The 14,500-nt window shown below is 51.5% G+C and overlaps 1 protein-coding gene across 1 annotated transcript; it reads left to right on the top strand.

Annotated features, from left to right (window-relative positions):
• The first annotated feature begins 794 nt into the window (after positions 1–794).
• LOC109393531 (vinculin-like) lies at positions 795–10,809 on the top strand. The gene is made up of 5 exons (XM_019662867.1): positions 795–1,167; positions 2,968–3,153; positions 5,661–5,833; positions 7,114–7,231; positions 9,686–10,809. Exons 1-5 carry the CDS (start codon positions 862–864, stop codon positions 9,902–9,904), a joined length of 1,002 nt encoding a protein of 333 aa, XP_019518412.1. The 5' UTR covers positions 795–861; the 3' UTR covers positions 9,905–10,809.
• The last annotated feature ends 3,691 nt before the right edge of the window (positions 10,810–14,500 follow it).

Below are 14,500 nucleotides of genomic sequence, written 5' to 3'. Positions count from 1 at the left end.
ATGGTTCAACTAGCAGCCAAAAGTGGGCCCGTGGATTTGGGTGAGAGGGACCCTGACTCAACTGGGCACCCAGAAGCACTTTCACAAATGCAAGGCCGACTGGAGGCAGCGGAAAGCCATGCTAAACAGCTGCTGGACAAGGTCCGGGCCTCTGATGGCCTCCACGCCCCCAGACTGTGGGAGGAGAGCTTCGAGGACAGGTGCCTTCTGTGGTCAGTGGCTGTCCGAGACCTGCTGCAGTGCATGGAGAGGCTCAGCAGGAGACAAGGGCTGTTCCTTCTGTCCCTGCGACAGGCTGTGAAGAGCCAGCAGGGGCTGCAGGGGGCGCTGGCTCAGACGGCAGAGGTGTCCCTGAGGCTGCAGGAGGCGGCCAGGCTGTCTTGCCTCTTGTGTAGGGATGAGCAGGTGAAAGCTGAGCTCTCCTTCCTGTGCAGGGAGGTCCACGTGCTCACAGACGCTCTGCGGGATGTGGCACAGGCCCTGGCTCCCTCCCCCAGGCCGTCCCCCAGCCTGTCCACGCGCTTCCAACTTCTCTGCCTGGAGCTCACCCTCCGAGCCAAGGCCCTGACTGGCCACCTCAGCAGCATCAATGCAGACTATGGACAGGCCCTCCAAAATGCCTTCTGTTCAAGGCTTTCTGTCTGCAAAGACCCCCAGACCGCAGGCCCCAGGCTCTCTGGGCCAGAAAGCTCCCTGCAGAGAATGGTGTCTGGTATTCAAGCTGTGCAGGAGATGGTGGCGGGAGGCCAGGGATCTGGACCCTGCCCAGCAGGCCTTCCTATGGCCCTGGAGAGCATTCTTGTCCTCACCAAGGAGGTGGCCCAGAGGGTCCCTGTGCTCCGAGAACACCCAGAGGGGGGCATGCACATGCTGGACTGGCTGCAGTGGGAGTGGGCAGCCAAGGCCCACCATGCTGTGGCCCAGCTCCAGGCCTGGCAAGGTGGTCACACTAAGGCCTGTAGACTCCTGGACAGCTGCTTGAAGCTCAATGACGGACAGGACCTTGCCCAGCCTCAGCTGCACTGCGGGGAGGGGCCCTCAGGAGCGGCTGCAGCGGGCAGTGTGGATTCTCAGGGTGCTGCCCCAAGAGACACCCCAGAGAGCTCAGCGGGGACCTGCATTGTTGGTCCAGATGTTCCTGGGACAACCGCAGTGGACCTGGACATGGTAGGACAGTCGCATCTGCTCTCCTCCCCCTCCTCAACCCTCTTTCTAGTAACCAAAGCCCACTGCTAAGTTCCAGGGAAAGCTGTGTTGGTGGCCACGTGTGTAAGCCTCCTCTGGCAGGCAGGACAGGCAGCCTGTGAGAGCCCGGGCTCGGGAGTCAGACTGCCTGGGCTGCCAGCCATGGCACGCAGCTTTGACACCACACAGAAACTTTTCAGTTATTTTACACTCACGATTCTAGTCGAGAAAATGGGAACACTGATAGTTTCCTGGCAGAGGGTGAATGAAAGCATCCACATAAAATACCGGCCCTTGCCCAGCACATAGTAAGTGCATCGTCATTGTGGCTGCAATCACTGTCTTCCAGCTGGACGTGATTCCCCTGCTGTGACTGACAGCTCAGGCCACCTTGAGATCTGGGATGGTACCACCCTGCTCCAGTCAGGGTTCTTTCATTTGCAAGTAGCACGGATCCAAGTGGAATCAGCAAAAGAAAAAGATTTTTTGGAAGGGTGCTGGGTTTGTTGAGCACCTTCCAGGCACAGGGCACCAAGCAGGACAGCTGGGCATCGTGTAGCCCAAACACCTGACTTACTTGCATGCATGGTGATCAGAGGGAGATGCAGTGGGTGCAGTGCCCGAGAAGTTCCCTAGCAGATGGCTCAGCCAGCGTTTGAGGCACAACCTCATGTGTCCCCTTTGTGACCTTATGCTTGGTGGTCCAGCCCCTCCAAACCCATATAGGGGTAGTTGCTCACGTAAACAACTGAGCTCTGCAGTCCCGGGGCACCTGGCCTGACCCACACGTGGCTGCTCGGCTGAGGGGCGTGTGACAAGCACTGGACGCAGCTGATCAGCACGGGGGTGGAAGGACACAGGCTACACGCAGCTGTGTCCATGCCCAGAGCAGCTGCTCTTTGATTTCCATTTCTCTCGTGCTGAAACACCTGCTATGTTCAATATTTACAGCCTTGGACCAAACAAGATCGTGAGCTTAACTCCCTATTTAGATAGAGTTCACTGTCACATCTGTGACTGTGTGCTTTTCCCACAGCAGCATCTATCCCTTACTGGGTGTTCATATGCTTCGTGGGTGCCAGGGGAGTGGTGGGGGTGTTGGGGAATTCCTGCCCATGCCCTCCTCCCCTCCACACATGGGGCACAGCCCCTGTCCCCAGGAGCTTGGGATCTGGCTGATGAGGCAGAGAACAGTCAAGGCTACTCCTGACCGCTATCACTGGATTTACCACCAAGAGCAGGACAGCTTGTGTGGGTGTCAGAGTCTGGAAGGGGCTCAGGGAGGGTCCTGCAAGCCCCTGCACTGCTAGGGTGGCCCATTCTCACAAGACAATACAACTGAGTCAATGGGGGAAATCTCCATTGTTCACGGCAGAATTGCCATGTCCTTTTGTGTAGGACATTGAAATGGAAGTGTTGGGGTCCCCACAGTTGGGACATTCAGGGGGTCCTGAATGCCTTCCAGAAGCCACCATTTCTCCCTTCTCCCAGGTGAGGCCCAAAAATTCAGAGGGAAAGGGACTGTGCCATTTCAACTGTCCTGCAGTCTGAGTTTGCCCGGTCCCAGTTTATGCAAATTCTGGGATGAACCAGGGTGACGGAGATGCACTGTTTCCTCTTGTACCATCTTCCTGTCTATTTGGAGAAGATGCTAAGAGCAGACGGCACACTGGGAGCTGGCAAACCGCTCTTCTTTCAAACAGGACAGAAAACCCACTAATTGCCCTCGCAATTGAAAGTTCTGAGGCCAGGTGTCTCATTAACTCTGTCTTCTTCCCACAGCACAGGCCCTGCAGCATCCCTACCGAGCCCCCCAGCTGCCCAGCCTGGTTGCTCGCCGAGCTGGACCAGCCTCTCACGGAGGATGGCAGTGCCGACAGTGGGGACAGAATCACCCAGATGACCCGGCAGATGGCTGACGATGTGTTCCTGATGGCTCAGAGTTTGAGCAGCAGAGGACGCGGCTTGGTACTTGGCCTTCAAGGGGCTGCAGGGGTGGGCGGTAGGCCCAGCGGCTGTTAGGACTGATGACCACGCTCGGCCGCCTGGCACTTAGCGTTTTCATATGCTCTCCTCTTTCTCTGCCTGGTGCATCACAGACGTCACTTCATGTCTATCTGCCCTTCTCTTTTGGGCTCAATCACTACAGTTTTGTCTTATTCCACCAGGGGAGACAAGTTGCCAGAAGCTGCAATTTCATAAAAGTGAGGACTCATTCGTATCCCTGGAGGGTGAACTGAGGGGCCACTTCCATCTCTTAAAATCTCCAAGTACAGAAGCCAGGGCTGCAGCCTCTGCAGGACACCGGTCACAGATGGGGGAAGGGGCTGCCTCCCATTGGTTTGGGGGCCAACTCCCATCCTGTGTGACCTGTCCTGACTCTTTCTGGCCCTCACTTCAGTTTATTAAGCATTGTTTAACATCAACATCCCCACCCCTGCCCACCTCAACCAGCCAGGTTCTCACTGGTACAGTGACCCCAAGGTCATTAGGTCAGATGTGGTGGCAGTGGCTACGCCTTCTTGCTGACTGCTGTTCTCTTCCCAAACATCTCTGATATCCTAATTTCTACACAACTTGGGTGCTGGCCATGGTGTGTGGCTGAGGACCCTGGCATATGCAAACCCTGGAACCCACGGAATTCCCTGGGGAATGTCCCAGAGGGAGGCAGCAAAGGATAGGTGTAAGTGAGGCTCATGCCTGGTAAGAAGGAGGGACATGCAGAATTCCCCCCTAAACCCTCAAATTCCCATCTTCATACCAACCAGGCTTCAACCACCAAAGTGTCTGGTGTTTCTGAGCCAAACAGAGAAAAGAGTTTGAGGTGGTGGTTAGTGGGGGGAATGGGCCACACAGGAGTGGGGGACCCAGGATTCCTGACATGGAGCTGCGAACTTGTGTGATGTCACCTGGGGGTCTGTTAGAGGTCTTCAGCCTGGGGCTGCAGTGGAGCTGGAGGAAGGCAGGAAGATGGGCAGAGGTGTGCCCTGGAGAGGCACAGAGGTCAGCGTGTCCTTTCTTGGTGGAGGTCTACACCACACTGTTCTCTGGTCTGTTTTCTCTGGACCCTCTGAGACCCGGGTTATGAGTTCTGGAATATTCCAACTTGACTTCCACAGTTGAGCCCTTCCCCTTCGCACATGGAGGTGACCTCACTAAAGACTTCCCATGACTTCACGATTTCTCAAATCTGCGTTTGCTCAACAAATACTTGTTGAAGCCGAGACAGCTGGCTTCGTGCACAGTACAAGGAGGAGAGGGAGCCAGGGCGGGCCTCACGGGAAGAATGGGGCCGGCAGTCAAGTCCTGCCTGTTCTCTCAGCACCCATCCCTCATGCATCAGGGGTTCCCCAGCGGGGCAGGTGCAGTGGGAGGCTGGCTCCCTTTGGAGGTTTGCTGACCACCCCCAGCGCCTCTCCCCCTCGTTCCACACCTCAGGGAGCCCTGGCACTGCCTCCTTGGGTGCCAGTGGGAGGTTCAAGCCATAGAGCCCTGGCCTGTCCCTGACCCCTCCTGCTGCCTCCGGCCTTTTTGTACCTGGCAGGGAGGCTGCTCCACTGTGCTCAGTAGACCTCATATGGGACTAGTAAGTGTCTTCAGACCTTGTTGGTTCATGGCTGGCATCGTCTGCCTGGACCAAGTGTGGGAGGAAGGGTCCACCGCATCTCTGCAGGCAGGCTGTAAGACAGCACGTGTGGCTTTCCCTGGGTTTCCGCTCAGCCTGCATCCACTTTCCTGTGGCCTGTCAAAGGCCATGGCCTACTCGTCCAGACTGGCGGGAGGAGTTTTGTTTGGGTTCAGCTGGCCAGCCCGGCTTTCATCCTATTAGCTGTCTCGGTAGTCACCTTGTGTTGAGATTTTATTGGAGTAAAAGGTCTCGTGGCTTTCAAAAAGGAAGGGAAGGGTTTGGAGGCTGATTATCTGGTCCAAACCTCTCTTTTCAAATGAAGAGAACTACGGCCTGGGAAGATTAAAATTTCAAGCCGGCTGACTAGTAGGTATCTTCTGCCACCAGCCCACCAAGTGTCAGTCCCCTCATGCAGACTCCACATGTGACTGTCGTCCTTCACACCTTTGCTCCAGCCAAGACCCACTTCAACAGAACAGTTCCCATAGCTGATCCTTAGGGGGCTCATTTCTGCCCTGGGCCTGCCGAACACGAACTCTGAGCCCGGGGCAGGCAGCTCCTGTGACAAGGACTGGGTCACACCGGGGACTGCTGCCTTCTCCTCAGCAGCCCCCGCAGAGATGGGCCAGCCACCTGATGCCGCTAGTTTTCAGGGCCACCAGCCTCCTGCTAGCCCAGGAGGGACTCCTGACCCCTTAAGAGGAGGTTCAGGCCAAGTTGAAGTGTTCGCTCTGGGGTCGGAGCGGTGTTGCCAGGCACGCTGCGCCTCACAGTGTGTCACAAACTTCTCAGGGGAAACAGTGATGGCACTGCCCACCTGCCTTCACTCTAATTTCTTTTCATACAGACCAAAGAGGAGCTCATCGCCTCTGCGAGGAAGGTTGCGATGTCGGGACAAAGCTTCGCCCGCCTTCTCCATGTCGTCGCTGAGAGCTGCACAGATGCCAGGTGTTTGCAGGAGCTTCTGTGCGCCCTGGAGCAGGTGCAGACCATGAGCAACCAGCTCCACATCATCTCCAGGTGGGGACGCTGTGGGGATGGGTGTGGGAATGGCTGCTTTTCTGTTGATAATATCGAACGTTGTGAGTATGGGATAGTTTCGTTTCAGCCTGAGTCCCTTAACATCTGCACTGTACACTAGTCAGTAGCAAATCTCTATTGGTAATATTTTGCTGGAATGGAAATCTTGGTAGTTAAACGGTCATCAATCACTGTGACACATGAAAACATCGCCAAGACCAGAGTGTATACATTATTTTTAAACTAATGGGAAATAATGTTTCAGGTACTGGGTCATTCCATATTAGCCATGCACACTTTTCTGCTTCAGGTACAAGAACTGCGATCAACTGCCAAGTTTCAAATACGGGGTTGTTGTCAGGGTGCTCAGGGCTGTTTGCGTTAGGTGTGGTGAGATGCATAAACGTGGAAATGACTGTCATGAAGGAAGAAAACCTTCACAGACCCTAGAACGAGGATGCCATGCAAGGCCATGGGGGGAAGCATCAGGGTCTGTCAACAGCAGAAGTGATGGGAAACAGGCCAGAGGTTCACTGTGGTTTCGTGGGAAGGAATGGGCCAGGCTTAGGGTGGGCCCTGCAGTCCGAGGCTATCCCTTCGTGTCTGGGACCCAGCCCTTGTGGTGGGGTGTGCGTTTGCTTGGTTAGTTTGCACATGGAAGGCGCACTTGCAGGAGGGTCATTGAATATCTCTGAGAAATGATACCCTAGGAGGGGCCGTCTTCCCAACAGCAGGGTCCCGAGATGCCAGTGCACCAGAATAGAGATAAGGAGTGGATCATACAGGTGTGTCTGTCAAGCTCTTGATCCTCTAAAGGACCTCAAAGTCCTGAGATTTCATCCAAGTTCACCACTTAAGTCTCACCATGCCTTCATTTTCAATGGTGAAAAACAACTTTTATCACTGAATTCAGTTATGTTCAGTTTAAAACAGAAACTTATTAAGGTGTGTGATTCCATCAGGAAGTACCAGCCTGATCTTTGCTCCAAGTCCTGAATGCAACAAAATGTCATGTTGCCTTTCATCCTATGTGGATGCTGGCATTTGTTCTGCACTTCTCTGTAGTTATTTTCATTAAAAACATGCTTCTTATTAATGTACAGATAATGCATGAGACATACTTTCTTAGTAACCAAATATACATTTAATTTTCAACTGTTAAATGGCACCTTTAGAGAAGCTTTTCTCTGACAGTCCCCACAAAGGCTCAGGGTGTCACCTTCTGGTGTCTGTATTTGAGGTGGTGTAATGTCAGCTGCTTTCCTCCCATAAACCCCAAGTGTGAAGGCCTCCATGGCAAGAAGCAAATCCTCTGAGGAGCTCCTGGTGGGGAATGCACAGCAGGTCCTTCACGCCGTTGGCAAGACCATGAGGGCCGCAGAGGCTGCGAGTCTCAGGGTGAGTGCTGGTCCCAAGCTGCGTTGGAGTACAGCACACGTGCGTGGCACTGTGATTCAGGTCACAGGTCAAGAGGAACATGATAAACTGTAGACATTCTGAGCAAACTCTACCTTCTTAGCTGTTAAATTCAACCTTTCCTTCCCGAACCTGCAGCCTGGTTACCTGTGTTTCAGGTTGACTGATTTCTATCCATCTACCTTCAGCTTCCCTGATTCTATCTTCAGCTGTGTCCATTCTGCTGATGAGCCTGTCAAAGCATTCTTCATCTGTTACCATGTTTTTTCTTACTTTTAGCATTTCTGTTCGATTGTTTCTAACAGTTTGTATCTCCGTGCTAAAATTCTCCATCTGTTCATGCGTTTTGTCTACTTTGTCTACTAATGTCAGTAATATATTAACCACAGTTATTTTAAACTTCCTACCTGATAGTTTCAACATGTGGTTCATATCTGGGTCTGAGTTTTTCAATTCCTTGTCTCTCGACAGTGGATTGTTCCCTGCCTGCCCCCCGCTTTCTGCATCTCATAATTTTCATTGAAGAGTTGACTTCATGTGTAGACTGGTAGAGATGAAATGAATAGTGTACATGCCTGAAAATGGGCACCATCTCCTAGGCTTTTTGCATGGGGGTGGGTCAACGCAGTCAGGAGTTGTGCTGAGTGTGGGTCTCATTGTTATAGTCACCCTTTGGTGCACCACTGGCTTCAAACTTTCTAGCATTACTTTTTAGTGTAGTTGCGGGTTTGGGTTTTTATCAACATCCCTGCTCCACTCTCAGCTTGAGGATTGCCTTGTGAGTGTGCACCTCAGAGCTACTCTTCTCCAGGTTCTTGTGTCTCCCATAGCTTACTTGTCACTTGTGCCTTGAGGCCTGGAGAAGAGAGGGTGGTGTTCATCACTGTCCTCATTCAGCCTCAATTGTAGGCAGGCCCAGTGTCCCAGGTCTCAGGATTGGGGCTTTCTCAGTGATTCTGCTTCTTCCCTAGCAATAGGAGATTTTCAACACTATGAATCCAGGATGATTTTCTGCTTCTTCCCCAGGAGTAGACCCTGTATTCTGTTCCCTTTCTACACTTGATCTATAACCTAGAGATGACAGGGTTTGCTGTCCTTCCCTCAGTGACTTCAGGCTTTCGTTCCATAAGGAGACGATGTGGATGGAGCTTTGGGCCTTTGTCACAATGGTGGCTGCCTCCCTCCCCACAGCCCTCACTGCAAGGAGCCATTCCCAACCATCTGTCCTGCCCCAAATCTTTTTTTACAGTCCCCGGGGAGGTCCTAGAGAAAGCCTGAGAGCAGGTGTTCAAGAAAAGTTATGATTTTGTGGATTGTCTGACTTTTTCTTATTGTTAGGGTGGGAGCAACACTCTTTCCAGGTTTCTGTATCCTGAGTAGAGGATGAAAATGGGAAATATTTGAGTGTCTAAGAGGACACTGCCCAGGGCCTTGACATGAGGTTACATGGGCATCATTCTACCTGTGAGATGCACCTCTGCCCCCTTCACTTCTACCAAGTTCTCCCATATCTCTGGCTCCTTCCATACTTTAGGTACCACATTAAATTCCACCTCCTCAGAAAGAGGAAACACCCCCACTATCTCTAAACTACATCACACCCAGTTTTCTCTATTTTAGTGCCTTGTACGGTTCTTTTGTAACACTTATCACAGTTTGTAGTTATATTTCTCTTTTTATCCCCCCTTGCATTCATGTATTTGTTTGGCTCTTTTATTAGGACGTAAACTCCATGAAGCCACAGGCCTGGACCAGTGCGCTGGTGCATGGGAATGCTGAGTACATAGAGGGAGAATTTTTCATTTCAACTTTAAAGAAACTGTGTATCAGTTAAGATCACAGAGTTCATAAAATAGACACACCCAGGGAAAAGCATTTGAAAAATGTGCATATTTTAGCTACAAGTTCCAGAGTGGCCCCTGTGTAGCAGTGTCTGTCCCCCAAGCATGGCCACAACCTCCTACTGACCCTTCGGTATCAACTGAGGCCAGCCAGTCCCCATGCCCCAATCTCCAGGCCACCCAAGGGCAGGACAGCCTGAGAGTAAGGCCGAGTGTCCACCTGTGTCCCAGCTCTGCTCAGGCCAATGGCCAGACCATGGAGAGTTTTCATTGAGCAAAATGAATAGGCAAGGTCCAAAAGGAGGCAGAATTGGGGGTAAAGAGGGGTTGTTGGTTTTTTTTGCTGTTGTTCTTTTTTTTGGACTACATTCTCAGAACATTCCATTGTGACAACATAAGATCCTTTGCTCTGTTGTGCTTCTCCTTCAACCCCGAGGACGTCTTCAAACACCGCTCCTTGGTTTCTGGTAAATGAGGGCTACAAAGTCAGAAAAGCAGCCCCAGCCTCTCAGAGGACTCCCCCAAGAGCTCCAGCCAGCAGACAGGGGAGTGTGCACCCAGGCACCCAGTGCTGAACTCTGTCTGTCTCCAGCAGGGGTTGAGACATCGGTACCCAGATCCGGAGGAACTGGATGTCGCCGCCTTGTGCATGCGGTGGAGGCGGAAACTGCTCCAGCGCAGGCTTCGGGAAACCCCAAACCTGGACGGCGGCGAGCTGGGCCTGCGGAAGACGAGCGCTGACGACGCCCCCTCAGCTCAAGCACCTGGGGCCCCGGTTCCAGAAGTGGTATTAAAGCCAACAGGCTTTCTCTGAGTCGAACTCTGTGGATGAGGACGCTGGCTGCCCGTGGAAACCAGCCTGTGGGGACACAGGTGACACGGTGGGTTGGAGGGGTGTTCACTGTCATCAGTATCTGGCCTATGTTGCCATCCTGTGTGCTAGGCCTCGCCCTGTCACTGTCATCCTTCCTGCGCGGTGAGAAGCCCTCGCGCGATGGCATTGCTGGAGTTTCAGCGCCACCCTCCTGGAAGCTGGTAGCAGCAAGGAGACTGCCAACACCAGCTCCTGGAACACCCGATGACACATCTGCTCAGTGAAGCCTGGGCTCTGTGTAAACAATACACCCCTTGGGACATCTGGGGAGCCTCTCTGAGCCAGTGTTCAAATGAAATAGGAGCCAGCCAGCGCCTCACAGTAAACACTGACCTGTGTTGCCCGGCCTGCCGCGCTCACCTCTGGGGACCTGCCGGAAGGCAGGCTGACCTTCAGCGTGTCCATGGGCCGCAGGGCTCAGCATGCACAACTCATACGTGGAAAGCAGTGGTTTCTATGCCTTTACAGCATTGGGGCGGGGGCCCTGCAGCGTTGTGTGGGTCCTGGGGTAACCCCCGACCACACCTGCTGACCTCTGGTGCTCTGTCTACACCTGGGTCCACCGTGACCCTCTCATTTTGGCTAGGAATTGCTCCCAGGAGCATCAAGCAGCCGCCCTCATAGACTTGGCTTTTCCTCAGCTGAAGACCATCAGGGACCCCTTCCCTGGCTTTCACTGTGTGGTCATGTCATGCTGTCAGAGAGCACCATGCAGCACAGGAACTGGGTGCCCAGGAGAGTCAGGAGGGAGCAAATATGCTCTAGGCGTGGCTGCCCCACAGAGCCAGGGGGCTTTCCAGAATCTCAGACAGGAACCAGCTGCCACGACCCACTGCCCTAAAGAAAACAACGTGGACACATGTCTCCGTCTCCTTTTCTTTTTCTCAGAATGCTCAGGTATGAGAGAAAAAGCTTTCTCCACCCCAGTCCTCTCCTGCTTGGCCCTCCTTTAAGTGACACTCTGGTCATCAATATATTGAAGGGGAATAAAGAGACTTAGTCATTTCAAACCAGGCTACTGTACTGCTGCAAAACCCCGCTTTTGAGAGTCAAAGCTGAGTTACCTTCATTCCCTTTGTGTTTAAAGCTAGGAGTTACCTTCATTCCCTTGGTGTCCCTTGTAACAAACGGTCTCTTCCTCTCCTCTGTCCACCATCCCAGCTGGATGGATGGATGTCGCAAGCCAATGAGGCAAGTTCACAACTCAGAGAGACAAGAGGGAAATCCCATTAAAGATCTTAAAAATAACACACCTTTTAATGACCATTTCTGATGCCACCTTGGGGTTGGAGATGGATCTAAGATGTAGAGAGGCCTCGCTCACCTTTGGGAAAAGTGCACCTATGGGTCATTAAGGACACTCAGGGTCCCTTGAGAGACCTGTTGCTTGCCCAGATCAATGGAAAATCAGCTTGTCTTGTGGAAGTGGGGAGGGGGGGTTGTTACTTTGTGAGGGGTGTAAAGGATAACTATTGCGTTGTTCTGTACACCTGAAATTTAAAAAAAAAAGCAATTGAGAATGTAAAACAAAAAAAAAATCAACAAAAAAGAAAATTGGCTTGTCTTCAGTTATGGCTAATACACTCCATATTGGAATTCTGAGTTACCGTATAGGAACATATTGGTCTTGCCATTTTCTTGGTTGCCACCAAGATGGTAGTTGTGCCCATACTCACTGCTCCGATCCCACCTCCAGCAGCTGGCTGACTGACTGCCTTGCAGATCCCAGAAAAAAGAGTAATTAGCATTTTTCTCTCACTCTATGTACTCAGTGTACAGTGGAAGTAACTGCAAGTGTGTGAGCCTTTCCCAAGCTGTTCTAAGTAGAAACAAATTTATTCAGTCAATAAGTATGCATTGAACACTGTATTAATGGTGCCCAAGGATGTACTGTAGTGAAAAGAAATGACATATGTGGACATGTCATAGTGAGTGTTTAATGATAGCAACTGCTGGGTGGCATTTATTTCTGGCTGGTCCCCTACTTTAGCTTAAGGTAAAATTGTCACCCCTTGCATAAACTCGAGTTCTCTATCCTTTCTAACCTGCAATTACCAGACAAAGAGAGGGATTTATGATCATCTTGTCTGAAGTCCCTTTCAAGAGTAAAAAAACTATGATTTTAATTCTTCTCCAGATAAAATGAAAGTTTTTTCTGCCTGTAAATACCATGTCTTGAGTGGACACGAAGTTTGCTGTTATGTGCGGGAGCCTGTGCAGTGAGTCACCCATGATGCTAATTAGCTTCATAAGGGGAGGGTGCAGCCCATTCCAGGTAGCAAGGGATCAAGGATCTCTTTACCACCCACTTCAACAAAACCCAGACCACGATTCTATAGCCCAGGAGAAGGGTCTGGAGATGCTACTGAAAAAAATGGTCACTCCCAGTTGTGTTTTGTGAAACCTGAGAACACCACTACCTGGGCAGTTGTTGGATCAGCGAATGAAAGGGATTTTGAACTAGGTAATGGTAAACATCAGCACCTACCGAGAGGCATTCGTGCCAAGGGACTGAGTTGTCACCAGAGTTGGGGCTCACTCTTCTCAGAGGCTGTGCATGTTAAGACCAGGTACTGGGCCGGGCAGGTGTGTGCAAAGCCCAGTGCTGGTGTGTGACATCATCTCTGACAAGGAGATGAGGGCTGGCTGCTGGGGACAACCAGCCTGTCTGGATCCCAGCTTGTGGTTGGGCTGAGATGCATGTGAACACCCAGCCAGCATACACTGTGGTCTGGCTGTAATTGCCATAAACACTTGGGAGCCCTTTAACGCTGGGCAGATGGACGTGCCATCAGAGGGTGAGGGCAGCAGCACCCTCAGTGTGAAGACAGTGGAAGGGGACATGGCTGGGCCTCAGATTAAGGAACATTATGTCCACCATGCATTTCTTCTGTTCCTTGGACTTCCTGTGTCCTGTGTCCTGGATCATACGATGGTCACCACAGGGCAGTGTTGCGTCACAGTGTGACTTTGCAGTCATCACTGAAGAAGCCTTATCCATCTCTGGAACCCAATACCCAACAGCGGATGCTACATGCTGAAATCAGTGGCGAATCTCCATTTTGTGACAAGGAAGCGACGCCCAGTGACGTCGAACTTGCCTAGTGTCATATGGCTCGGGGGACTGTGCCAGCTCCCAGGGACAGTGTGTCCACAAGCGGGGCTTGGTTGTTAAGTCCACTCATTGACTGGGCGCCCTCACTCGAGATGGAACGCATGAGAACAGAAGCCCGAAAACATCTCCTAACGAGGTCCCCTGACCTGGGAGGGAAGCATGACAGTGGCCTCGTTGTTACTCAGGGCTGTGGGGGAGGAATGGCCAGGCTCTCGTGGTGAGACCTTGACTTGACCCTTAGCAGCACATCGCCAGCAGCCTTGGATGCAGACTCTCCAAGAAAACTAACCTAGCTAAGGCGAGGTGCTTCCCGGAAGAGGCAGCATCGGGAGGCAGCCTCAGAGCCGTCCGTCGCTGTGCTACAGCAGCAGCCTCTGTGGACTAAGGGGACAGCGAAGGACAAGCTCACTGCCACCCCCTCCTGTGAGTACATGGTTCCCCGTACTGTTTTTAAGTGCTGCAGACTTATTAAAGCGAAGCCATGCACTGCCAGACAGATATTATTAGAAACATTTTTATTTAAAGTCAAACATGCAAAGTCTGTCACAAAAATTACAGGAACTCACAATAACACAATGTAACTTGGAAAGTTATTAGTGAGAACAAATAATAGATAGTCCTGATTTTACCAAGTGATCTGTTCATCCTTACACAGACTAATTTATCGATTCAGCAATATACTCCTTGCTGGAAACTTTTGAACAGTAGAGCAACAATTTAGCTAATCTACTAAGTTGGTATCTCCTAAAACCTCCTAGAATGAAAACAAGGCAGCATTCCCCCAACATTTGAGGTACAACCTAGGGAACTGCAAGAATAAGGCTAGGAGGATAAAGAAAACCCCATCTCATACTGAATAGGTACACGTGAATTTCAGCCCACAGATGGTAATTGTGGGTCTGTCGTGAGCCTGGACACAGCTTCCCCTCCACACACATGCAGACAGACACACACAGGCAGACAGATACACACACATGCATATACACATGCACACAGACACACACACACACACACACACACATGGCATCTGAGGACACAAGTGCCACCAGTGTCACCACATGCAGGCACAGAACCCCTAGGCTAAGAACACGGTGCCCTGGGCTCTGCCACCTGGCTCTTTGCTTGATCCTTCCTGTACCCTAGGTGGGGAGCAGTGGGTTTAGGGCAAGGAGTGTAAAGGGTTTTTAAACTTTGGTAAGTAAGTATACAAATAACTATTTTTTGATTGTCACTTTTATAAGGAAATATCACTCTACTTTTTTTTTTTAAAGATTTTTTTATTGGGGTATTGGGGGGAAGGGAACAGTGCTGGGGAATTGGGGGAAGGGGAACAGACAAATTGCCTTCGTTTTTATTCTTCAGTCTAGTTGTGGAGGACGTTGCTTCACTGGCCCAAGTTGGCACCATCATTGCGCTCTTCC

This window comes from Hipposideros armiger, unplaced genomic scaffold, assembly GCF_001890085.2.
Source record: "Hipposideros armiger isolate ML-2016 unplaced genomic scaffold, ASM189008v1 scaffold_382, whole genome shotgun sequence".
Lineage (NCBI taxonomy): Eukaryota > Metazoa > Chordata > Mammalia > Chiroptera > Hipposideridae > Hipposideros > Hipposideros armiger.
This window is presented reverse-complemented; position numbering and strand designations above follow the sequence as displayed.

Bases quoted from the DNA above. Each gene is read 5' to 3' on its own strand.
- LOC109393531 (XM_019662867.1), top strand. From the start codon at position 862: ATGCACATGCTGGACTGGCTGCAGTGGGAGTGGGCAGCCAAGGCCCAC. The intron at 1,168-2,967 runs GTAGGACAGTCG...TTCTTCCCACAG, and splicing joins CCGCAGTGGACCTGGACATG to CACAGGCCCTGCAGCATCCC. The intron at 7,232-9,685 runs GTGAGTGCTGGT...TGTCTCCAGCAG, and splicing joins CAGAGGCTGCGAGTCTCAGG to GGGTTGAGACATCGGTACCC.